The sequence below is a fragment of the Physeter macrocephalus genome, chromosome 11 (genome assembly GCF_002837175.3).
Source record: "Physeter macrocephalus isolate SW-GA chromosome 11, ASM283717v5, whole genome shotgun sequence".
Classification (NCBI taxonomy): domain Eukaryota; kingdom Metazoa; phylum Chordata; class Mammalia; order Artiodactyla; family Physeteridae; genus Physeter; species Physeter macrocephalus.
The window spans coordinates 25,246,634-25,272,364 of record NC_041224.1 but is presented as its reverse complement, the minus strand read 5'-3'; the positions used below and the strand labels follow the sequence as shown (position 1 = coordinate 25,272,364).

General features: G+C 46.1%; 1 protein-coding gene and 1 non-coding gene across 5 annotated transcripts in view; both read left to right on the top strand.

Moving 5' to 3' along the window:
* Positions 1 to 25,731, top strand: part of CAMK1D (calcium/calmodulin dependent protein kinase ID) — a 449,867-nt gene that overhangs the window by 69,243 nt on the left and 354,893 nt on the right. Inside the window, exon 1 of one of the 4 annotated variants that reach the window (XM_028496514.2) lies at positions 22,331 to 22,572. The exons of the other annotated variants lie outside the window; for them this stretch is intronic. Coding sequence (XP_028352315.1) covers positions 22,331 to 22,572 — 242 coding nt within the window. Of the gene's footprint in view, positions 1 to 22,330; positions 22,573 to 25,731 lie in introns of those variants that run through there. 4 annotated transcript variants of the gene reach the window in all.
* Positions 21,573 to 21,702, top strand: LOC112066492 (U6atac minor spliceosomal RNA). Its single transcript, XR_002892695.1, has one exon. It is a non-coding gene; the product is annotated as a U6atac minor spliceosomal RNA (small nuclear RNA).

The window sequence follows — 25,731 nt, the reverse complement described above, 5'->3', positions numbered from 1 at the left end:
GCCGCAAACTAGAGAAAGCCCTCGCACAGAAACGAAGACCCAACACAGCAAAAATAAATAAATTAATTAACAAACTCCTATCCCCAACATCTTCTTTAAAAAAAAAAAAAAGAGAGGCCCCTTAAATTCTACCCTGTGACAGGTAAATTGTTACCTCTGGCTGCTGAGTGAGATACTGAGGAGTACCAGGTACCCAGCACCTCTGTTTGTCTGGAAGCATCAGTGACAGAAATTTCGTCTTCTTCTCTCCAATCAGATTGCCAGCTTGAAATGATAACCTGAGTGTCTCAGACTTAAACGTAAGAAACATTTCCCTCAAGGTTCATTCAGACAGACACAGATGTTGTATCCTGACTCATTTGGTTATTTTAGGGTTCGATTTTTGTGGAACCAAAATAAAAAAGATCCTGAATGGTGTATATTTGGACTTAAGGAGGCCTTTTGCCACCACCCAGGTGATGACATTTGCTCTATTCAAGTACGCCCGGTAGCTTCCTGCTTCAAGTCTTGATCTGCCTTATTTGATGTCCCCCAGCCCGCGACGCAGTACACTCTCCAGGACCAAATATCTCGCCCAGTTTGCTTCTTGGTCCCCTCACCCCTCCAGCTCACTGCAGCCTGTACACCCCAAGCCTCCATGGAGACATTTCTCCCGGCTGCCCATTCCAGGGGCACTTGGATCATCACATGTGTGCTGACAAGTCCCAAGTCCCCATTTCCAGCCCAGGTCTCCTTCCGGAGCCCCGGCCCCTTGTATCCAGCGGCTCCCTGAATAGTCAAGCCCAGCACGTCTCGAGTGAACCCTCCCTCGCCCCCTGCGCCTCCCGACCTGAGTGCCCCGGTTTCCAGCGGCCCCAGTATCCTCTCTTTGCCCCAGCCAGACATCCAGTTAACGGTTGGGGTCCTTCCTCTGCCTCGCATCTCCCCTGCCAACGAGCACTTCTGATCCCTCCCCCACATCGTAAATTTCAGTGTAAATGTCTTGCATTCCTCTGTGGAGACTGACCGCGCCTCCCCCATGCAGTGAGCCCTCGCCAGCTCCTTCCTGAAATTCTCCCGCAGCACCTTCACCGCTTTCAGCTTTCACCGTCTTCAGTGTCAGCTTTTCTCGAGCTTGTTGTCCCCGAGGGGCCCACAGTGATCTTCCTAAAGCACAGATCTGCTTGTGTTACTTCTCTACTCAGACCCCATCAGGCACTTGTCCGTGTGAAGTGTGAACTGCCTCACGTGTCGTGTAAGTGGAGTGACCCCGTGTCTCGGACAGTCCCAGCTTAGGTGGGCCTTAGTGCGCACGTGCCCCGCTTAGGATGATCAACTGTATGGTTTCCCTCCTGATGAGGCCGTTCACAAGGTGTCACCCCCACCCCCACCCTGCTCACCTCTGTCCTGCTCAGATTTTGCTTCAGCCGCTCTGAACGCCTAGAGCTGTGTCGTATTTCCTCTTCCGCTTTACACATGTGGGTCTAACCTGACCCCCCCCCCCTCCATCTTCTCTCTCGGGCTGGCTGCTGCCCATCTCTTGGCCTCTGCTTAGATTTCATTTCATCCGGAAAGCTTCCCTCTTCTCTCCTCCGCGCTAGATAAGACACGCCCCGCCTAAAGTTTCCCCCAGCTGCCGTACTGAGCTCCTCTTATTGCCTTGTATTTAATCGTGTTTCCTTATCTCATTCCTCAAAACTAGATTCTCATCTCCTTGAGGGCGAAGGACTGTATCTTGCATTCTCTCTGAGGTTGGCCCAGTGCCTGCCAGTCTCAACAAATATTGATAAGGATTTGTTAAACAAGTGAATACATGGCAAGATTAAGGTAGGATTCCTCCCAAATAAGCAAATGTCATGTATCAGTTGTCCCAAATTGTGTAGGACGACAAGAAGACTATAAAATCCGGCCTTAGGAATGTGTTGGTGGAAGAATTGGAAATAATAACTAGAAAATTCTCCTCCTGCTATTAAAGAATCCAGGCTCGCTGTGATTGTACTCTGGGGCCCAGGCCATGCCAGGTGTATGTCAGCTCTTTAACTTTAGCTAACTTTAGCCGATCCTGCTGTTACTTTACAATTTCCTCTTTAGCACCCTATGCGTGAGAAGCTGTTATTTTGAGCACTGCAGCAACTCCTCTTTAATGAGACATCTTTCCACTTTGGAATAGTTGGGCTGGATGTGGAGTCAACCTCTGATACCGGGAAGGCATGTCCCCGTGCTAGATGGGCTGCTGTGTTTCTGGTTTAGAGGGTTTTCCAGGCACCTGGGCATCCCTCATGTTTCAGATGGGATCCCAGCAGGAAGGGGACCTACTCTAGATGCTTCCAGTGAGGAGACTTTAGTGGAAGGGCTCATGACCGAAGTGGGCGGGGGAGGGAATCAGCAACAGATTTGGGCGCCCAAGGTCTAGTGCCCTTCCCCGCTCCCCTGGCAAAAGGGCAAAGAGAGGAGGCCACGAGACCTGGAGGATGGATGCCAGAGGGAACCGTGGTTGTGGGGAGAAGGCCATTGCCGGAACCCCGGACCGAAGCATGGAGGGCGCAGGCGAGTGATACCCTGACCTCTCTCTTTTGCTCTCTGCTCTTCTGACTGTCACCCGTGGAAGCCGGGGTGATGCTGTTACTGAATGCAAGTTCATGCGCCCGACGTCCGGTGAGGCCAAACAATACTGAAACGTCAGAGTCTGGAGTGGAGAAAGGTTTACTGCAGGTCCACACAGGAGACAGGTGGCTCATGCCCCCCGAAACCCTGAGCTCCCCGAAGGCTTTCAACAAAGCATTTTTAAAGGCAAGGTGAGGGAGGGGCATGGTTCGTTGTTGCAGACCTCTTGATGCAGGAATCTTCCGTCCAGGTAGGTCAGGTCACGATGTTCCTGTAAACCTCCAACAAAACAAATGTTATTCTCTGTTCTGCAACTTTTTATCTCTGTAGGAATGGAAAAGTGTTACACTCTTAAAGGTCAAAGCCTTGAGAATAGGCTATAGACAGCATTCATAACTCTAAGCAAAAGCAATAGAATACAAAGGTTAAAGTGAAAGAAACAGATGTAATATGGAGTCAGATTTGTTCTTCCGTATTACAGTGCCACTTGCTGAGTTGTCCTGGGGGGCAGAGGGCAGGACACTGGAGGGTGGAAGGCAGAGCTGGGAGGTGAGGGAGGGCCAGCCTGGGCTGTCCTTGTCCGGCAGCCTTGGAGGCTCTTCCCATTCCTTCATTCGGTTTCACTTATTTTCCTCTCTGGGAGCTGTCACAGGGCTAGCAGGACGCTTCTAGCTTTATGGAACTCACGCTTTCTTGGCAGGAAGGCGCTGGGCTCTGTCCAGCCTGTTGAGCATCCTTTCTGGCTCCTGGGAGCCGTCTCACCTGGGCTCCTGATTTGGGAATTGGACTGAGGGATTTTAGGCCGTTGCAATTAAACACTCGCTAAAGACTCGGACCTCACCGTTCTTTCTCACTGAAGCTTCTTATTCCACTTTCAGAATGCTACCCCGTGTTGTCCCTCAAAGCTGTCTGTTCCTCCCCATCTCTGTTTCCACAGCCTGAATCCCAGGCACTGTCCTTTCTCTCCTGGGCAGAGGCAGTAACTTGCCAGTGCTTCCCCCCTCTTTTGTTTTGTCCTTCTTCTTCTTCTTTTTTAAATTATTCCATTAGAAAATATTTATTTATTTATATTTTATTTGGCTGCATTGGGTCTTAGTTGCAGCATGCGGAATCTTTAGTTGTGGCATGCAGGCTCTTAGTTGCGGCATCTGGGATCTAGTTCCCTGACCAGGGATTGAACCCAGGCCCCCTGCATTGGGAGCACGGAGTCTTAGCCACTGGACCACCAGGCAAGTCCCTTGTTTAGTCCTTCTTCGATGTCACCTCCTCCATGGGAGCGTCATCACCATCCTGGAAGACAGCAGTTGATCAAGGCGCGTCCTGTTCCAAAGCTTCCATCTGCTTCCCACCGCGTGTAGAACACAACCCCACATCCTTACCTTGGCCCAGGGGTTCCGATGTGGGGCCTCTACCCCCTTCCCCAGCCCCCCTCTCATTCTTGCAGTTACGCGTCCCTCACCAGCCCCTGCAGCCCCTGACTTCCAGCACCCAGGCGCTTCCCCAGCTCTGGGCCTTGGACCCACTCTTCCCTCTTTTCTGTCTCCTCCTCCCCCCACCCCTCTCTTGGCCTCGCTGGCTGCTCCTCATGCAGCTGCAGTGTCACCTCCTCGGAGCACTCTTTCCTGGCCACCCAGTGTCACAGTGGCTGTTCCCAGCCCTGCTGTCTCTCTCCTGACACCTGTAGCTCGACACATCCATCCCGGCGTGCCCGGCACTTAGCGCAGGGGCTGGCAGACTGTCGGCACCAAGTTCAGGTCTGAGGAAGGTGACCACACAGGTGCACCTGGAAGACAAGGGCAGAGGAAGTTGTGTCTGCAGCTGCAAGTCTCCTGAACTTTCCCTTCTGGCAAGTCCCTGGGCTGTGTGTGCACGACTGGATTGCATTCACTGGATTTCACTGGATTTAATTTACTGGTTTGGTGGCCCGTGGGCCACCTCGACCAAGGACAAGCAGCTCCTAGAGCAACAGCTCACCACCCCCAGTGCGGGGGTCCCTTAAGTGGTCGTGGGTCACCTACTTTCGTTTTGTCTCCCACGTTCTATCTTGCTTGCTTTCTCCTCTTACACTTTGCAGCCTCTGACTTCTTGCCTCGTTTTAACCGCCAGCCACGGTGATGAAGACACACACACACGTCCCTTCTCTGTCTTGTCCTTTTCTCTCGGACACAAGTCAGCAGCCAGGATCATCGTCAAAACCCCTTATCCCCGTCTTACCCCTAGGTACTTCGTGACCTTTTTTTTTTTGAGCATGGACTTGAGGATATGGGGAGGGGGAAGGGTAAGCTGTGACAAAGTGAGAGAGTGGCATGGACACATATACACTACCAAACGTAAAATAGATAGCTAGTGGGAAGCAGCCGCATAGCACAGGGAGATCAGCTCGGTGCCTTGTGACCACCTAGAGGGGTGGGATAGAGAGGGTGGGAGGAAGGGAGACGCAAGAAGGAAGAGGTATGGCAACATGTGTATATGTATCACTGATTCACTTTGTTGTAAAGCAGAAACTAACACACCATCGTAAAGCAATTATCCTCCAATTAAGATGTTAAAAAAATTTAAAACATACAATTATCATATGAAAAAAAAACCCCTTATCACTTCAGCTCTTTTCCAATTTGTGAACATTTGGAGGGGATTAGGGCGGGAGGGAGACGCAAGAAGGAAGAGGTATGGGAACATGTGTATATGTATCACTGATTCACTTTGTTGTAAAGCAGAAACTAACACACCATCGTAAAGCAATTATCCTCCAATAAAGATGTTAAAAAAATTTAAAACATACAATTATCATATGAAAAAAAAAACCCTTATCACTTCAGCTCTTTTCCAATTTGTGAACATTTGGAGGGGATTAACCTGATGTTGACCTTGGTACTCACCATAAAGAGAGGGATTGCTCGGCAAAGCAAAGTGATAAATGTGGCCCCCAGGGCAGCCATTGGCTCTGTAAGAGAACCAGGCGTTATGGGGCAGTTAGCCCTGCTGGCAGGAGGGTTGATGTCAGTGTGATGGGGGTGGGGTGGGTGGGGGGGGGTGTCGCCGGCTGGGGGGGAGTGGAGGGGTGTGAAGACGTCGGTGGGAGGTGGGTGGGGGGGGGTGTGGGGTGGGGGGGGTGGGGTGGACAGCGCCCCTCAGCCCTGAGGTTTTGCTTCTGATGAACATGAAAGGGGATCAGATTGCTTCAGAATATCTAGAGCTTCACTAAATCAAATTAGCCCTCACCCCAAGTCATTTGAATTAATTACACGACTTTGCCCTGGTCCTACTTGCGGGCCAAGCGTGGTAGTCTGGGAATGAGGCAAGATGTTGCCGGCTTTGCAGATGAAGAAACAGTGGTCCAAGAGCTGCTCAGACTGTAACTACCACAGGCCTCCCCAGGGGCAGAGCTGGAGCCGGAACCCACGTGTCTTGATTGTTGGATTTCTCTCTTGCTTCCCTCTGGAGCTTTGCAGTCTTGGAGCTTTTGTGTCTCAGTGTGATTCATATTTTTAAATGCTTTTAGGGGCTTTTGCATAACAAATCAGGAGCTTGGCCTCATTTTCTTATTTGCCGAAATGGGTATTCCTTCCACCTTGGTCTCTGTGTCTTATTACTGTAGTAGAGAAAGGAAGAACAAATGAAAACAATAAACCAAAATGGTAAAGGGAGTTCTGTGGGAAAGTTAATCAAACACGCATCACCTCTACAGTATGCCGCTTGGAGCCCCCGAGCTGTTTTTCACGACTGTGCTGTCATCCCTGGCTTTTGAGGGCAGAAGCGGACTCCGGGATCAGCTCTTAGCTGGTTCCTTACCGAATGGGAGGGAGCTGGGCTTGCACTCGGGTCTGAGTGAATCCGAGGCTGGGATCCTTCAGTCACTGGGATGAAAGGAGATAATGTAGAGACCTGGGACCCAGGTACTGAGTGGGATGCAGGACCAATCCTCAGACACCCCCAGGGGAACCGGTTAATCACACAGCACCAAGAGGTGATAAATGGTCCCCATCTCCACAAGGAATAATTTGCTTAAAAGATTCACCAATACTCAAGAAAAGCCGGTATAGCTCTTCAGAGAGCCAGCCTGACTGCTGGGGAGCAGCCAGGGGGCCAGTGGGTGGAATGTGTTTCTCTCTCCCCCTAGGGCAGGGACGTGGGGAAATGTCCCTGCTTTGCAGGCCTCTCCTCTTGCCTGCATGACCACAGCTAACTTTTCACCCATTTTCTGCTTTCCCGACGGGATTGCTTAGGAAAGCTAGGACTGATGGCTATCATCCATCTTTTCTATATTACATTTTAAGATTTAGTACAGCAGAGACTGGCACAACATTGTAAATCAACTGTACTTCAATAAAAATAAATAAATAAAAAAAGATTTACGACTCCCTCGCCTTCAGTGAGGATTTGGAGATGTTCTCTGCAGCCTCTTGCAGCTCTCCACTGTTTTTTCCTGACATTGCATGACCCCCAACTGTGACTATCTTTTCAACCACGAGTTGGGGTCTGGAGAGTCAGGTCACACCTGGGAAAAGACGACCGAGAAGGCTCAGCACATCTCCTTGAGCAGAGCTGGCTGTGGGGACCCTTTGGGTCTGGCATTCTGCGTTAAGAAGAAGGATTCGGGGTGAATCTGAGGAAGGCTGGTTTCCAGATTCTGCAGGCTCTTTGGGGACAGGGGGTAATGCTGCTCCCCGTGACTGGGGGCAGTTCTTCCCCTTTGGTGACAGTGGGCTGTGGGGAGCTGTTGGGCCCACAGAGACCGACTGGAACTTGCCCCCTGTTGCTGGGGGGAGACAGCTCTAGAGTTTTCCCAGCCGTGTGAGGCTGTGACTCTGAAGCCTTTTCCATCAGCCCACGGTCGTTTGCAGGCAATGCTGTGGGTGATTCCGGGGTTCATTCGTCTGCTGTCTCAATGTTCTTGGGTCTCTGGCAGGTCCGACTGGGGGGCTGGGGCCAGGTTTGAAGTCTTTTACTTTCCCTCCAAAGTGGGAATGAATGAATGAATGAATGAATGGATGGACGGATGGACAGATGGATGGTGTCAGGTGCCAGCACTTACCTGTGCTGCTGGAGATGTTGGGATTGCTCGCTCCCTGAAGACTCCCTGTCGTCCAGCCTCATGGCTTCCTTGTCACCTGTGCTCTGCTGTCATTGGGGGAGAGGTCAAACTTGGCAGCCGTTGAAGCCCAGATTCCAGCCATCTTCTCCCAGGATGGAGGTACATTAGTAATTGGGAGAGCCTGCACAGCAAGGGGAGATCCTTGGAGAGAGTCTTGTGCGAAGCCCACTCAATTAAAGTAAATGCAGATGCTACGTAGCCACTGAACAATCCCTGAACTCTCGCTGGATAACTGAAAAGAACCACTGACTGTGCCCAGATGCATTCTGGGCATTGGGGAGGGGGCGGGGAATGGGTGGGGCACAGACGACATCATATCACCAGGGAGAAACCCACAGACCACACACCAGGTGCTCAGCCTCAGAATTACCTCTTTGTGCTGTTCTCCTCTTAGAGATGAGAGGGGCATGGAGATCCCCTGGTCTCCCAGCTGAATACCTTTCCTAGCCTCAGCTACTTTGGTGCCTCACACTTTCCTGGAGGTTTGCTGCTTATTATCATCACTACAGAGTGCCCTTCTGCAGACCACAGGATTTGATTACTAACGATTGGTATTCTTCTTTCTGCCCTCATTTCCTGTTCCAGGTTGCATGGTATTCTTTTTTTTTTTTTTTTTGCCACTTTCTCAGATTGAAGGGTTTGATATTTTTTATATTTGCTTTTTGAAACAAAATGGTCTAGGTTTTCTTACGGTTCACTTCCTCAATTTTCCTTGATGATTCAGTCAACAAAAGAAGGATGAAATTGGGCCAAGGGAAGCAGAATCTGGTAGTTCCAACTCATGGAATTTTGGAACACTTGTTCAGGGTTCACGTGCTTTGAAGGGGAACAGGACCTTATTGTTAGCGTCTCCCCCAAATGCCTTACATGTGGTTCTCCAAGAAGCGGGCACTTGTTGTATATTCACGGAATAAAAACCACAAAAAAAGAAGGAAAAACAAAGCCATGGATTCAGAGCGTTTTTTGCAGTAATATGTTTTGGCTGGGCTAAGGGATGCCCAGATAGCTGGTGAAACATTATTTCTGGGTGAGTCTGTGAGGGTGTTTCCGGAGGAGATTAGCATTTGAATCAGCGGACTGCATAACAGAGAGCCTTCCCTAATGTGCGTTTCGGGAGCCTCATCAAATCCCGAGGGCCTGCGTAGAACAAAAAGGCGGAGGAAGGACAGATTCACTCTCTTCTTGAGCTGGGCTCTCTTCTTGAGCTGGACGTCCATCTCCTCCTGCTCTGGGACATTGGGGCTCCTGATTCTTTGGCCTTCAGACTCTGGGACTTCACCCATTGGCTTCCCCGGTTCTTGGGCCTTTGAACTCAGACTGAATCGCACCTCTGGCTTTCCTGGTTCTTCAGCTGGCAGACAGCCGACTGTAGGCCTTCTCAGCTTCCATAACTGCGTGACAATTCCTATAATAAATCTTCTCCTGTATCTCCTACTGGTTCTGTTTCTCTGCAGAACCCTGACTAACATGCAGAGTGATGAACCTGCAGAACAGATACACGTTTGCGGCCCTGCTCCTGGCCGACTCGCAGCTCCGTTTCATCCGGGTACTACGAGCGGTCAAGCCTCACCTGGTGAATGGCTGTGTTTAGAGTCCCAGTGTCAATGGGAGGACTACCTGTCTGTTAGGCAAGCATTTCAGGATGCCACGCTTCCTCCTGTCCAAGTTTGGGCGGATCTGTGGGTGCCTCTGAGTTTGAAGTATCATCCCTCCTTGGTGCAATGGGACGGGAGACGTGCGTTCCTGGTCTACACGGCAAAGGGTTGGATCTTGAGCATCTGTGGTACCGCGGCTTAGCTGGTCACTCACAAGATAGGTATGAAGCCCCCTGGGTTAGGGTCCCCAAGACCATGACAGTTTGATGATTTGCTAAGAGAACTCACAGGACTCAGTGGATAGTCTTTCTCATGGCTGTGATTTATTACAGTGAGAGGATACAGAGCAAAATCAGCAAAAGGAAAAGGCACGTGGGGCGAAGTCCAGGGAGACCAGGCGCGAGCTTCCAAGGGTCCTTTCCCTGTGGAGCCACACAGGATGAGCTTAATTCCCCGGCAATAAGTTGTGACCCTGTTTGTGAGATGGTGTCTACTGGAGAAGCTAGGTTAAAACCCAGCAGCCTGGGTTTTTACTGGGGCTGATCATGTAGGCACCTCTGCCTGGCTGTGCCCAAATTCCAGACTCCCAGAAGGAAAGCAGATGTTCAGCGTAAACCTTTGACCCATCGTGGAAGCGTTCATAGGCGTAGTACAGTTTTATCCTCAGCTCGAGTGGAATGAGACACTTATGGGGTCGCCCACCGTAGGGGCAGCTGGTGCCCTGAATTTCAGCGACTTTTCCTTAAGTCTTTGGAGTCTCACCTGGGCTGGGTATGTTCTTCTCAGGGTGCTCTCAGTACTTCCAAAGGCCTAGGGTGATACTGAGTATTTTTGTATATGCCAACAGGGAAAAGCTCTCTTGCTTTTCTCTAGTTGTCTTACCTTGAACAATCAGCCCTAAAATTTTTTTTCTTCCGAACAAAACCCAGTCTGTCGGAGTGTTTCTCAAATTGTGGTTGGCCATAGAGTGATGATATAGAGTGTGTGGGGTTTGGAACCAGACACACCTTGACTTGTGACTTCTGACAAATTGCTCCGCCTTTCCGAATCCCATCTGTAAAATGGGAGAGTCCTTCAGGGTTTGAGGTTTTGTGATAATGTGTGTAAAAGGCCTGGCACTGAGGCCAGATGATGGGTGCCCTGTAGCTATCCACTGCTGTAGTTATCAGGGGCTGGAGCAGGGTTGGGTCCAGTCAAAGCTGTGAAGTAGGCTGGGGTTCTGGCTTTTATATTCCAGGCTGTTCTTCCACTACTTGTGAACCTTCACTACTAGCCCTGAATTAACCGGTGGCTTTAGGGATAATAGCACCTAAGAGGTTATTGCTTAATGATTCCAAAAATTTAAGGACGTAAATTAGCAAATCTCCATCCATAACTGAAAAGTTAAAAAATTCCTTGCAGTAGCCTCAAACCTATTAAATAATATTCCTGTATTATTCAGGGTTCAGCAGAGAAACAGAACCAAAAGGAGATAGATAGATAGGTGGATAGACAGTTAGATAGATAGGTAATTTATCATAAGGAATTGGCTCATGTCATTATGGAGGCTGAGAAGTCCCATGATTTGCAGTCAGCAGCTGGAGGCCCGGGAGACATGGTGGTATAATTCCAGTCCGAGTCCGAAGGCCTGAGAAGCAGGAGAGCCAATGGTGTCAGTGCCAGTCTGAGGGCAGGGACATCCAACACCATTGTCCCAGCTTAGCAGTCGGGTGGAGAGCAAATTCTCCCTTACCTCACCTTTTTGTCCTACTCAGGCCTGAACCACACTGATACGTGAACAGGGTCGGACAGGGAGCCAGTCTCTGCAGTTTGCATGGTGGCAACCCTCTGCAAATCCAAGTTCTCAGGTGCCAGTCAAGGGCCAGCCTTGGAAGCAGCCCCTTCCAAGGACAGAAGTCAGGCCTGCTGTGATCACTTCCTGCATACCCCGCTGCAGGCCAGGCTTATAGCGTGATTCCGGCAGCTGAAGTCATGGCCCTGCACCTTGGGCATTGGTCCTCATCCTCTTCACCTTGGACCCCTGATCTCAGATCTGCCTTGGAGAAGAATCCTCGTTCTGACCAGCTCTTGGCCTCTTTTCTCCAACCCTGGTCCTTTGCTTCACATCAGGTAACGGCCCCATTTGTCCTCTGCCCTGATGGAATTATATATTTGGCTTCTGTCCTCTCTGAATTGGAAGGATGAAAAGGCTTAACTCCCCAGGACATTAATTCAGTTCCTTTCTTAAATGGCATGTTCAGCTTCTCAGAAAACCCTGTTGCTAAGCCCAGGCTATTCTATCAGTAGGGCTCCCGGGGCACATCTTTGCCTTGTCACTTTGCTGTTTGCTGGGACCCCCTTTCTATTCATTTCAGTGGTTTGGGACTTAAATATTGTAATGAAATTTGTCCACTACTGCTGACCTCTTACCAGGGGTAGTGGGTCTACATTTTTGGAGTCCTGCTGAGGATTACTAACCTTGAGATTTAAAATTCTCGCCATAACTTCTGAAGTTTGAGGCATTGTGGTAGAGATGTGATGGGTTTGTTCTCCGTAGCGTAGGGGAAGGCTGCCTCTTTCCTTCCTGCCTTGCCCCATTCTACCATACAGTTAATAGTTTTGACTTCAGTTAGACAACAAAAAATAAAGAGACTTGCCTTTGGACACCGAGTGTAAACCATATCCTCAAACGGCACTATGTTACTTTCATTTTTTTTTAGAAAGACATAATACTTGCATCGGATTTTGGTTTTCCATGGAATTTTCCCAAGACCTCAGCCTTCTGGTGCAGGAATCTTTCCCATCTTCCCCTCCCAGCTGTTAAAATGGAGTCATGCACCCCTCATGGGTGGGAGACCGTCGTCTGGGTAGAACAGATGTCAGGCACCCTTGTCTACATCTCCCAGGAGCTGTTATCCCAAGCCCGGTGCCTGGCTGTCAGAGGACTCTTTATTGTTCTGTATCCCACAGGCTAAAATTATTTTTCTTTTCTGCAACTCATTTTTGAAGTTATATGACAGGTGCTTTCTGTGGGTAAAAAGACTGAGTGTGTCTCAGAGACCAGAATGATTGTTTGCTGTGGTTTCACATGGATTGAAAGGCTCGTATGTGGGTGCATTTATTCACTGAAGGCCAGACAGCAAGAGCCACGTGTTTTTACAATTATTTTGTGAATGCACATCCCTTTATATCTGCTGGCAGCTTTATCACCATGCAGTGTGCTACGGAGATGAAATTGATATGCCTGAAATGTGCATGGTATTGTCTGCCTGCATGTGAGGGTTCGGCTGTGATGACAGCTGTGGAGTTTTCCTCTTACTGTTCATCCTCCCTCCTGTTAGCATTGTCGGTGTCAACATCTGTTGCATGAACAAGCTGCAGAGCTGTGTTCTGAGTGGTTTGCACTTGAACCTGACGGTCCCTGAGTCCTGAGAGGGGCCTGCATTTCCTTCGTTTCTCCTGCTGTGTCTTTGATACCAGGCAGGCTGAGGAGATTTTGTTTGTCTAAACAAAATGGAGAAGAATTTAGTGGCCTGACGTGTCTTACTTTATAGCAGGAACTTCTCTTTAAATCTGATGAAAGGCAGAGATGGGGCTTCCCTGGCCTGGGGTTTGTTTATTCCTTGTAACTCCTCATAAAAGTCTCTTTTAAAATTTATAGTAATTACGAAAGAGTAGAGCTGTTCCCCTTTTTTCCCTCCTGCTACTCTTGTTGTATTTTAGTCCTTTTGGATATATAGATATACATTTTTTTGTTTGTTTGTTTTGGTTTGTTTAATTTGATGTGACAAATGGCAAACTCTTTTTTTCCCCTCTCTCATCTAAGCTTACTTTTCTTTATTCTACGCTGTACTCAAAGATGGAAACTAAAACCCTCAAATAACCCGAGAAGCACTTGCTAATAGTCAGATTCAGTAAAATCTCTAGAGCGTAGAATGGATTGGAAATTGTATAAATTGAATTTTCTTGCACAGAAAGATGAAAAAATGTAAATTTGCAATTTGCATTTAAAGTTATAAGAGAGAATCTCTTTGACGGCATAAAAACGCAGCGGAAGTAATTCTCCAGGTCTTATTAATGAATTAGAATGGACCAAAAACGCCATAAAATTTAAACCATATGCTCAAGGAGTTATTAAAGTAGTTTCTCCTAGTAATTTGCTTTTCTTAAAACTTTGATTTCTTGTAAACGTTATACAGAAGCGGAACTACATTCTCCTAATGTTTTATTTCAGTTGGATGTGCAAAGCCCTTCCTTTCCTGGTCACTGTTTTTAGTTGTCACCCCAAACCTTGAACATTGACCTGCAGGCAGAGTTTTCACGTCCAAAGTCTAATGATGTTGCTCTTTGAGGTCGTGAAAGGTGGTGTGTGGAGTGTTCTTCTCTCCTTTTGTTTGCTTTCTTTTCTAAAAAGGAGAAGAAAATCAAAAAGAAACTTGCAACCACTGTTGAGCATTTTGGGGACCGTGAAAACCTGCTTCCTCCGTTTCATTTGTAAGAAGAGGCACAATAGGAGTGAATACACCCAGGAACGTCCACAGTTCCTCCAGGAAAAGAGGCTGTGATGGTGGATTCCAGGCAGAACTGAAGAAGGCGGGTGTGTCTTTGCCTCCTTCCCACCTTATCTATTCTTCTCATTTCCTTCACTCTTTCCACCACCCCTTCCTCACTGTTTCTTTCCTCTTTAATCTTTCCCTTTGAGCCATTTTCTTTTATTCCCTTTATATATTAGCTCACAGCAGATGAGAAAACAGTGACACCGTTCAGAGAGATCTACTTTAAAAACTCTGGAAGACAGAGCCAAAGAAATTAACCTTTAATAGTGAAATTTTGGCTTGAGTTGGAAGGGTATTTTTGAGCAGAAAGTCTTCTCAGAGATTCTGTGTTTATAAAGATTTATTCAGTATTTATGGAACAGAGAGAACGGACGTCCAGTCTGAGCCAGGCGCTGCTGTCAAGCACACAGATGGATACGTGGTGTCGCTGGCGTTTTGAGGGCCCTGTCATGGAGGGGAAGGGACAGACAAGCATAGAAATTAGTGGTTAAATCTCCGTTTCCCTGGTCTCTTCGACTTTGAGGAAGAGAATATGCTAGTTGAGTTAATGTGAGAGTTCTGAAATGAAACCACCTTGGAACTGGTTTAAATACTGCACGGCTAGAGTTTAGTTAGAATTAGCTTTGGTTCTGCCATTTTTGTCGTGGCTTCTTTGGGGTGAAAGACAGGCCTAGGCCTTCTGTCTCTTGTTATTTGGCTGGCTTCCATGTTGGCCTTGCCATTCCCAACTGTGAGATACTTAGCACCAAAGTATGGGTGAGAAAAGGGAAGACACACGATTGGGCTGCAGAATAGACAGACTTGCCTTTGGGTTCTCAGAGTTTCATTGCTTAGTAATGTCAACACACATTTTTAGACGGGAGACGATCCCAAGGTCTTTTCCTGACTAGCCTTTAGCCATTAGAACCATCACATCTGCACTGTCTGAAGTCATAAAAAGAAAAAAAAAAAAAGAGAGAGAGTTCCCAGTCTTTTTAATGTAAAAACCATAAAGCATGCCCTTGACAACGGCTGAAAATTATATCACTAATTTATTTTTATTGTTAGTATAACTTCAAATTGCCTTCCTTATCTTCTTGCCTGACTGTTGTTTTCTGGGCCGAAGTTAACAATGTTTTGGAAGTCAGCTCAGAGGTGAACAAATGACGTCATAATAGCAGATAGAGGCCTGCTGTTGGCATTTGGTGAATGTCAAATACTAATTTTAACAATGATAAATTTGGGGAAGGAACGAGAAGTTCCCAGCTAGTGAAAGGAAGCTGTTCCGTGTGAGAGGCTCTTGTTATTTGTAGATACCACTGTTCATTTCCATGGCAGATAGGAAATATGGCCTCTTTGCCTTAATTATTACCTTCCTCAATTCAGCCTACTAATTTTTGAGGAAACTCAGGTTTTTCAAATAGGGAAAGTAGCCAAGATAAAAATCCCTTTTCTTTTTGTGATCAAGGCCCTTTGCAGAAACGTTCATGCCAATAATTACTGAACCCTTTGGAGTTAGAACTCTTGGTTTCTGTTGATTTGGCTTTTAGTCTACCCTTCCCTCCGTGCTTTCACATGCTACATGTGCTGTATTTTGGTTTGACTTTGACATCCTTTGAGAATTCTGTGACTTCTTCTAAGATTACACCAGACACCCTTAACTTATTCCTGTTGGATTAATGGAGACAAAGGGTTCTGGAATGGGACCATTCCAACAGGCAATATCCCCATTTCATCCTAAGACACCTCACCTTTTCTAGGATCAGTTGTTTCAAATTGATTTTTTTAGTCTTGTATCTCATTTTAGCTTTGAAGACACAACATTAATGATGTAATTTAACTGTAAAGGTTCGTTCAAAGTCATTGTCAGTACTGGAAGCATTAGAGAAGGTATTGGAAGGTTGACTGCATCCTCCTTTTTTTCCTGTGCATGTGTGTGAAGACGTTTCTGCAGAAACTCACTCAGAACCCTTGAAGGGATTGACTGGCAGCTGCCCGTCACATTGGGATGAGAGGCTCAGTGGGCAGCCTGGGTCTCTGCTGTCCAGTGGGGAGGCTTCAGATAGTTCTCTAGAGGGGAAATCACAGAGCTGCCTGCCTTTCTAGTCCAGATTTGTTTGGAGAAGAGAGTTAGGCGGGCACTTGAATGGTTTGAATTTTTCATGAGAAAAACAAAGTGAAAGATTTTTCTGACATCGGACATTTTGTTTGGGCCTGTGGGGCAGATTCTGTTTTTTCTCTTTTACCTTTTGTTTTCATTCTTTTGTCCTGTTTTTAAGGACAGCAATGAGAAGTATCCCTGGACCATTTCTCCCAGAGAAAAACATCGGCTGTGACTATGTGGAAATGGAGTGTGGCACAAGGAGAACGTACGGCAGAGTCATCCTAAAGGGTCATGCTGTCCCTTAGGGCTCTGTGGTCGTGGTAACTTTCTCAAACTGTCTGTGCTCCGGTCCCTTCCTCTGTATGATGGAGACAACAGCCTCTTTGGATGTTGCAGTGATTAACTGAGATCGTTCTTGTCAAACCCGTAGAATAGTCCCTGGTTCATAATAAGAAGATCCTGGTTATTACTGTATGAATATACCCTCATTCTGTTAGGTCGTGTTATTACGTGATGCGAGATTCTAGTTTCTTGGTACACTGATATGGTTGTAGAAACTTGGAACAGATGTCTACTCAGACCAGTGTTCAATGACTGTTTGGCCATGCCTTGGTCATTTGGATCTGAGAAGAAGTCCAATCTAGCAGTTTACTCTTTTCATCAAAGCCCAGTTTGCCACACTAATTTGGACCGTGCAGGGCCCCTCCAGAGCTGCGTGGGTGGAGCCCAAATGGGCCTCTGAAAGGCTGCGGTCACCTTGAGTAGCTGCTCTGGTGTTGAGAGTATAAAACACTGTAAAGGGTCCCTTGTAAACCATTAGAGGAAGGATGCTTGGCTGTTACCCAGCTCCTCCACTAACCATGTGTGTGTCCCTTGGGTCAGACAGCTATTCATTCATTCATTTGCTTATTTAACTCGCTCCATTTGTAAAAAAATGCTAAAATATTTTAAAGTAAATTGAAGATATCTTATTGCAGCATTAATCACAATAACCAAGACATGGAAACAAGCTAAGTGTCCATCACCGTATGAATGGATAAAGAAGATATGGTATTGATAAAATGGAGTATTATTCAGCCATGAGAAAAAAGGAAATCCTGCTGTTTGCAAAAACATGGATGGACCTAGAGATAAGTCAGATAGACAAAGACGAATACTGTATGATATCACTTATATGTGAAATCTAAAAAAGCTGAACTTGCAGAAGCAGAGAGTAGAAAGGTGGTTACCAGGGGCTGGGGGGTGGGGAGTTGGGGAGATGTTGATCAAAGGGTACAGACTTGCAGTTAGAAGATGAATAAGTTCTGGGGATCTAATGCACAGCATGATGACTATAGCTAACATACTCTACTATGTACTTGAAAGTTGCTAAGAGACTAGATGGTAAATGTTCTCGCCACAAGAAAGAAATGGTAATTATGTGAGGCAGCGGAGGTGTTAGCTGACACTGCAGTGTAATCGTACTGCAGTATGTAAGTGTATCAGAGCAACATAAAGCAACATGTTGTACACCGTAAATTTACACAATGTTATATGTCAGTTACCTCTCAACTTCAAAAATAGGTATCTTGACATTCCACCCCTAATAATACTTAGTGTGGATTAAGTATTAATCCCGTCCTGCAAAGAAAGGAAAGAAGGAAGGGAGGGAGGGAGGGAGGGAGGGAGGGAGGGAGGGAGGGAGGGAGGGAGGGAGGGAGGAAGGAAGGAAGGAAGTTTCCCCATATAACTAAAATAACATGATCACAACTAACACAATTAATAATTTTTTAATATCCTCTAATACCAGTTCCTGTTTGGTTTCCCCATGTGTGGTCAGGTCGTATACTGAATTTACTTTATGTCACTACAGTTGCTTCATACAAGGAACGAGGAAGAGGACTAACTGAATGATCTCTAAGGCGCATTGCTTTATGTTTAATACCTTTAGGGAGCTGCTCTGATTTTGTTCATTTCTCTCTCCTTCTTGGAGCAGGAGGATTCAAAGTTTATAGACATAAACTGTGGCTCTATAGCAGGATGAGATGGAAATTTGGAAATGATTTGGTTTACGGGATCAGTTGAGGCAGTTTGGGGTTGCCTCACACTGGCCTTGACCTGTAGGTCAACCTGTAGGTTCGGCAGACTGAGCGTTGACACTGGTTAGAAAAACTGTACACTTGCCAGAGAGAAAGAGGCAGTCGATTCATTTTAAACCCAGCAGGTTTGGGTTTAAACTTGCATTTTATATGTTTCATAAATGTTCATAATGCCATTTAGAGCTAGCTGAGGACTTGAGAGTCTTTTTGATTTCGTGTTTTTTTTTTTAAAATTGAAGTACAGTTGATTTACAATGTTGTGTTAGTTTCAGGTGTACAGCAGGTGTGTGTGTGTACACACACACACACACACATATATATACTTTTTCAGATTCTTTTCCATTATAGGTTATCACAAGATATTGAATATAATTCCTTGTGCTATACAGTGGGTCCTTGTTGTTTATGTATTTTATATATAGTAGTGTGTATCTGTTAATCCCAAACTCCTAATTTATCCCTCTCCCCTGATTTCATTTTGTTACTTGAGACTCTAGTGTTTTATTCAAGGAGACTAAATGCTGGGTCTCTCAGGTTACCTGTCTAGGAAATACCTATTGTTCCAGAACAAAAGAATGAAAAAGTCATGCAGCGACCGCCTATGGGTGGATATCAGGTGCTCCATCCCCAGAGGCCCCTGTGATGGGCGCGTTCTCTGCATCATGCAGCGGCCCCAGTGAAGCCTCTTCCTGGCTTCTTTGCCTTCCCACTACACCTGCCCCTGGCTCCCGGGAGCCGTGTGTGAAGCGTGCGGGCCCGTTAACAACACAGCCTTTCCCACCTGAGCTCTGAACCAGTTGAGAAGTCGGGCTGAGGGTTCAGACAGACGGAGACCAAGATATTAACCTTATTCCTGAGAAAAGCTAATTGAGGGCTGTAGTATGTGGCAATAAAGGGCTTCCACATTCTGAACCTCTGACTCAGGCCACGCTGGTTTAGGGGAGAGAAGCAGTAGGTGGGCTTCCAGCAGGTTCCCAGGAGTAGGGAGGGAGAGGGGGCTGGACGTTCACCCCTCCTGCTCCTCTGGGCCAGCCTGGCACCGGGAGGAGGAGGAGGGAAGGGACGCGGGGAGGGGCCACTGCTGGGAAAGGGCCATCAGGGCTGTGGAATGACTCCTCCCTCTTTACCCTGACCTTCCCCTTGGGGCTGGGTGTTCCCCAGCATCATGGGTGCCTCCTGGGTTCTTCCCTCTGTCTTAGCCTCAGTGACTAATTGATTTAGAGGGGGTGAGAGAGGTAAGTTCTGATAAGAGTATCGTTCAGTAAATATTGTCATTCCTATGACAGGCACTCCTAGAATAGATAAATCTTTTTTCTTTTTTGTTTTCTTAAAGAGCATTTATTTATTTATTTATTTTGGCCGCACAGCATGTGGGATCTTAGTTTCCCAAACAGGGATCGAACCCGTGCCCCTGGCAGTGGAGTCTTAACCATTGGAGGGCCAGGGAAGTCCCTGGAATACGTAAATCTTTAAAAGAAATTTATCTTCAACATTTTTCCCCAACTCTGAATTTTTGTGGAATGAATGAATTTTTGTTGAAACTGCTTGTTTGCATGTGGAGGGTAGAGACTTGAGGATGGTTTTGTGTGTGTGTGTGTTTGTGTTTGGTGGGTGGGGCAGAGAGGAAGTTGGATGAAGAGCTAAGGCTTTCTGGAAGATTTATCACCTAGAGGAGTTCCAGGCTTCTCTGAAGGGGTGCCTGTGCCTGAGGTCCCTGTAGTCAGCCCCTCTGGCTGATGGACCTTCCATCCCTCGGTCCTGGGAACGAGGCAAAGATGTGGGGACTTGAGGCAATACTTGTTTTGGGAGTCTCCTCCTTTCCCAAGTGGCCAGTTGTCCACTCATCAAGGGAGAGGGTTGAGATGAGCCATCCAGGTGCGGAGAAGAGGTTGGTGTGATAGGACGGAGGACCCAGTGGCTGGTAGAGCGGGGAGGGGATTGGATCAGCAATGTTTGCTGATCCTTAACAAAAGATATAGAAACCATACCTTTTTTCCAGCATGTTCTGAGAGCAGAGTATGAAGCAGGATAGGGAATATCTAAAATTTTTTTTACCCCATTCTTAACACTTATCATGCTAATAAGCCACCAATTTTGTCAAGAAAAAAAAAATCATTGCTGAGGATCTAGTATTACTCAAACGTGGACAGCAGAAGTGCTTCTAGTTGCCACTTGTTGAGTAAGGACTTCTTGGTTAGGATGCTAGCTGACCAGCTCAGGTATAATTTACACGGAGTAAAGTTCACAAATCTCAAAAATTTTAACCCATGTAACGACCACCTAGATCAAGATGTAGAACATTTGCATCACCCTAGAAGGCCGCTGGTCCCCTTTTCCCAGTTGGCACAATGTCCCCCTGCCCAAAGGTAATCATCATTCCGACCTCTGTCACCATACAGCAGTTTTGCCTGATTTAAATTCCACATGAATGGAATCATACTTACATTTTGTGGGATTCATTCATGTTGTTGCGTATATAAATTGTTCATTTTTCCCCGTTGCTGTGTAGTGTTCGGTTGTATGAAATTTAGATACACATTCTACACCTGATGGACATTTGTTTGTTTCCAGTTTGGGGCTAGTATGAATACAGCAGCTAAAAATACTCTTGTGCATGTCTTTGGTGGATGGAGTATGAGTTATTGATTAAGGTTAACGAACTGTCCCTGGAATTGAAGTTCACAGTCACTAGCACAGGAAAGGCTAGCGTACTGTCCGTGCCAAATGGTTTTAAAGTATATTGAAGGCATGGTACAAAAGTACAGTTGACCCTTGAACAACATGGGTTTGTACCACGCTGGTCCACTTATACGCAGATTGTTTTTCAATAGTAAATACTACAGTACTGCGTCATCTGCAGTTGTTTGATCTGTGGATGGTTGATCCTTGGGATGCAGAACTGTGGATATGGAAGAGCCGCTCTAAATTATACTTGGATTTTCGACTTCCAGGAGGACTGGTACCTCAGCTGCCACGTTGGTCAAGGGTCAGCCGTATATCAAACAAAGGAACGAATTTAGGCTAGTATACTTGTATTTAGCAAACCGTGCTGGTACAAAAGCAGATTATTGCTGTTGTGCTCCTTGACTATGATACATATCCTAAGCTAGAGGGTCAGTTTCCTGAAAGCCGAGATTCTCATGTGAAAGTATGTTGTCTCCTCATGCTGTCTCTAAAAGGAGTGGGAAAAGGACCTTTTCATTAATTCTGCAAATAGTCATCATTTTCTAATTTTAGGTTCTCACTGTGAAAAAGAGTCATGAATTACTAAAAACTCTGAGAATATAAACTAGTTTTGGGGGGAGTCCCCTGAATTGGAATGAATAAAGATTTTAAATATTCATTTATGTTTTTCTTTCCGTGTCATTTTGGATATTGTGATGAAAAAAAAAATTTGCTGCTGATTGAGAACCCCTGAATACTCTTATAAAAATTTAATTCCCCCCGTATTAACTGGGCTTTTTTAGAAAGCCTGTTTTCCTCTAATAAGTTGCTAGAGGGAAAATCTGTTAGCCTGGAGAATTGATGGATAGAAGTAGAATAGGAAAACTGACCCGACCACCATCAGGGGATGCTGCATCGATTTAAATTTTAAAAGAGCCTGGGTTTAATGAAAGTAAAGAATTAGGTTAGCATTCCCCTTGACAAGAATGGGAAAAATTCTAGTGACCTACGCTGCACACATCCATTTAAGGCATCACCACCTCTTTGTAGCCACCTAACAATATTTTTTAACAGCTTACAGGAGGGGAATCCGGCCGTGTGAATCAGTATTAAAGATGTGCAGTCCTGGCCTGGGAATCTTCCCTGTACGTACACCTGCTCATGTAATGAAATGACATGTGTACACGGTTGTCACTGAAACTTTGCGTGTAACACCACAACATCAGAAGCCACCCAGTGTCCGTCAGTCATCAGGGAGCAGTTGAGGGATGGTGTATGTATACAGTAGAATGCTGTGCAGTTGTTAAAAGGGAGTGAGGAAGATCTACATTCTGATGTGGGACGATGTCCGGGTACATTGCCAAGTATAAGAAACAGGTGGAAAGTAGCGTGGACAGTGTGGTACCTTTATGTAAGAAAGATTGGGTTATGAACATATATAGGTGGATTGGCTAATATTTGCATAAGGAAATGCTGGATGGATAAACAGGAAACTAATACAGATGTGTACCTGGAGCAGGCAGAGGGGCACGGAGCGATCGGGAATAGATACAGGAACAGCTCCTACGCGTATCTTTTTACATTGTGTTGACTTTTTGAATGATGCAGAAAACAAGCAACCAGCGGAAGTGAATCTTTCCGGGCATTGCCCTTTGACACTGAACCAGACCAAGAGTAGGTGGCGTGAAGCTGGTTGAATGCATCATGAAAAGCTGAGGCCATGGGCTCCGTTGCATTTCTCAGAAGCTAAGTCAGTGCATTCAGTGCTTGTTGAGCCAATCTGCCAATCCGACATGCCAGGTGCTATTTTAGGCGCTGTCAGCAGGCGCCTTACGGTCCAGGCTTTCATAAGGCTGGCGTTGTTGAGGGAGCAGGCAGACAACAAGCAGGTGATGAGCGAGGGACAGAAGCCTGCTACTGCTGGGGTCCAGGGAAGGAGGTAAAAGGGGTCCGTGCGGAGGTCAGAAGGGAGGGTCATTGCTGATCTACATCCCTATGTCTTTGTGGTGCCTTTGTGAGCAGTATTCTTACAGATGGGGTAATACAGTGGGGTCAGTTCTCACTTTTAATCTTTTGCTATAGCAGTCAGGATTTCATTTTACCGTAAGATCAATATCACTTAAGTTTCAAACAGAGACATAAACACATTAGAGCAGTCACCGTACCCCAGTCTACTGCCGTGTTGGCAGGAGACCCGAAGTTAGTGGAATAAATAAAAAGTTGATTTGACCGTTCTGGTTTGTTTTCACAGCAGTGGGGCTGTAGTGGGGATAATGTTATCTGTATGATTTGGCTTCTCCTCTGGTTTTCAATCCCTTGGCCTGGAGAAGAGGTTTCACCCATTTAACAAGGTTTTGTTTGTTTGTTTGTTTTAATTTTTATTGGAGTATAGTTGATTTACAATGTTGTGTTAGTTTCAGGTGTACAGCAAAGTGAATCAGTTTCACACATAATACATACGTCCACTCTTTTTTAGATCTTTTCCCATATAGGTCATTACGGAGTATCGAGTAGAGTTCCCTGTACTATACAGTAGGTTCTTATTAGGTATCTATTCTATATATAGTAGTGTGGACATGTCAATCCCCATCTCCCAATTTATCCCTCCCCCTCCCTTTCCCCCTTGGTTAACCATAGGTTTGTTTTCTACATCTGTGACTACTGAATTCAGTTTTCAAAGACGAAATAAGAAAGACAAGGATGCAAAGGTGAGATAGGGCAATGGGGAAATTCAGCAAAGGTGGGCTGATTCTCTAATGCCTTTTGCTCTTTGGGGCAGCAGTTTAGCGAGAGACGGCTTTAAAGTAAACGTAACCCGAAGCAGTGGAAATCTTTCACAATTAGTTTTAGGCATTCTTCCCCTATGATTGTAGTCAAGACGTGGTCCTAATAGTAGATGAGCAACCCTGGGTGGAGACTGTGTTGTTTTGCCAAAACATCTTTGGAGCCAGAAGTTTGTTGCTTGTCACACAAACTGAAGACTGTTCTCCTGGGAGCATCTCTGTCTCCTAAGTACACAGTAGACGCTATGCTCTGCTATCCACTTACCCTGAATATTCCCATCCAACACTTCTTGCATCTTTTGCACACAGCAAGGGCCTTAGCTCCTTTGTGAGTCAACGAAAGAAGACGTGTGTGTGTTCACAGTGGTTTTAGGGTTTTGCCAAAACCCCAGTTCTGTTAATTTCATGAAAAATAAATGATTCTTTTATGGGCGTGTTTTCCTGAATGTTCAGTTTGTATTTCTGGCCTGTTAAGAGTTTTTTTTAAACTGCTGATAAGCATTTGACCATATTTGTGAGTGTCTCAAGGCAGCCTGGCACGATGGGTGTAAAATGACAATAGTAACAAGGACAACAAAAATAGAGTTGACATTTGTATATTTCATTGGCTCTCACTCACTGAGATTTCTTTGTCCTATGTGTTATTAGAAAGGAGAGGGATCCAAGGACAGATGAAACAGGCTCAGTGGGCTGATTTGATTCAGGAAGCTTTTATTTTTAACCAGTTAAGGTAAGGGGGTCTTCTCATGTTGATGAGAATAATTCAGAGGGCAGCACTTAACAGTAGCATGGACAGGACCATTCTGAGTGGACTGGGAAGAAGAAAGGAGCATTATGCTAGAGAAGGTGCATCTCTGGCAACATTCCGTCGAGCAAACAGTGGCTGGAATTCGTGTTGGGAGCAAACTTATTTCCTGACTAGCTGGGTTAGGGAATGAAATTAAACTCTAAGAGTTAAAAAAGTATGTATATATATTTATAAATGTATCATGTATTGGTGCTTATGAGTGTTTGCTAGTAAATTTGATCATTTGTTTATATTCAAAAGTTGACCTTTTTAAGTAAACAACGAGAATTCATACCCCTCCAGCACATCTGTATCTATGTCAACCAATTTTCTCACGTCTGCGGTTGCCGCTGGTGTGTTTTCACTACCAAGTTCCTGGTGCTTTTTTCTCACCTAGGGCCTGAGACTCAAAGATGTGATATAAATGCTGAGCTGGGTTCTGAAAACCCAGTTAAAATGTATCTCAAAACAGTTATAAAAGTCTGTGGCTGTTCTTCCCTCTTCTTCCCATGATTGTTGAATTACTAAGTAAGAAATTAACCAAGATGACGGTGTGTAGACATCTGGCACAGGCCTTGGCAGTTGGGTGTTCCCTAAATTGGCATTTTTCTTCACCCTCAGAAGTACTCTTCAACCTTTCCCCTGAGGACTGTCCAGCGTAGAGAGTAGTAAACACAAGAACTCAGGCATCTCTGGATGGTTCACGGACTCTCCTCGAGGAGACTGGTGCATCAGGAAGATGTGTCATTATAATCTTGCGGCTTCACCCACCCCCCTGGCACCCATACTGGAATTTGAGAAGTTTAGCGTTAATGGCTAATGTCAGACAAGGCAGAAAGGAGTGGTCAGTATATTCGCTCCAAGTGCATTTTGTCATATTTCTTTTTTTTTAAATTTTATTTATTTTTGGCTGGGCTGGGGCTTCGTTGCTGCGCTGGGCTTTCTCTAGTTGCGGTGCACGGGTTTCTCATTGTGGTGGCTTCTTTCGTTGCGGAGCACGGGCTCTAGGCGTGTGGGCTTCAATAGTTGCAGCACGTGGGCTCAGTAGTTGTGGCTCGCGGGCTCCAGAGTGCAGGCTTAGCAGTTGTGGCACGTGGGCTTAGTTGCTCCGTGGCACGTGGGATCTTCCCAGACCAGGGATCGAACCCGTGTCCCCTGCATTGGCAGGCGGATTCTTAACCACTGCGCCACCAGGGAAGTCCATCATATTTCATATTCTTTGAAATTTGGCCACTTAGAGATAGTTCATAATGCAATTCTCTTCAGCCAGAGGCTAAGCACACACTTGTTTCCCAGTCATTCTGGGCATTGGCAGGGAATAATAATCATTCCTAAACCCTGCATTTGTGTATACAGCCATAATGCGGAAATCCGACGAGGACACACCTGTAAAGTACTTAGAATTCTGTGGATTTTAGTTATATGCAGAACTTTAATGGGGGATCTCTGATTGAAGGATAAGATAACAGGGCAGAATTTCTTTACGAACTCAGATAAACGAAAAGAAAAAAGAAATCCTCTTGCTCAT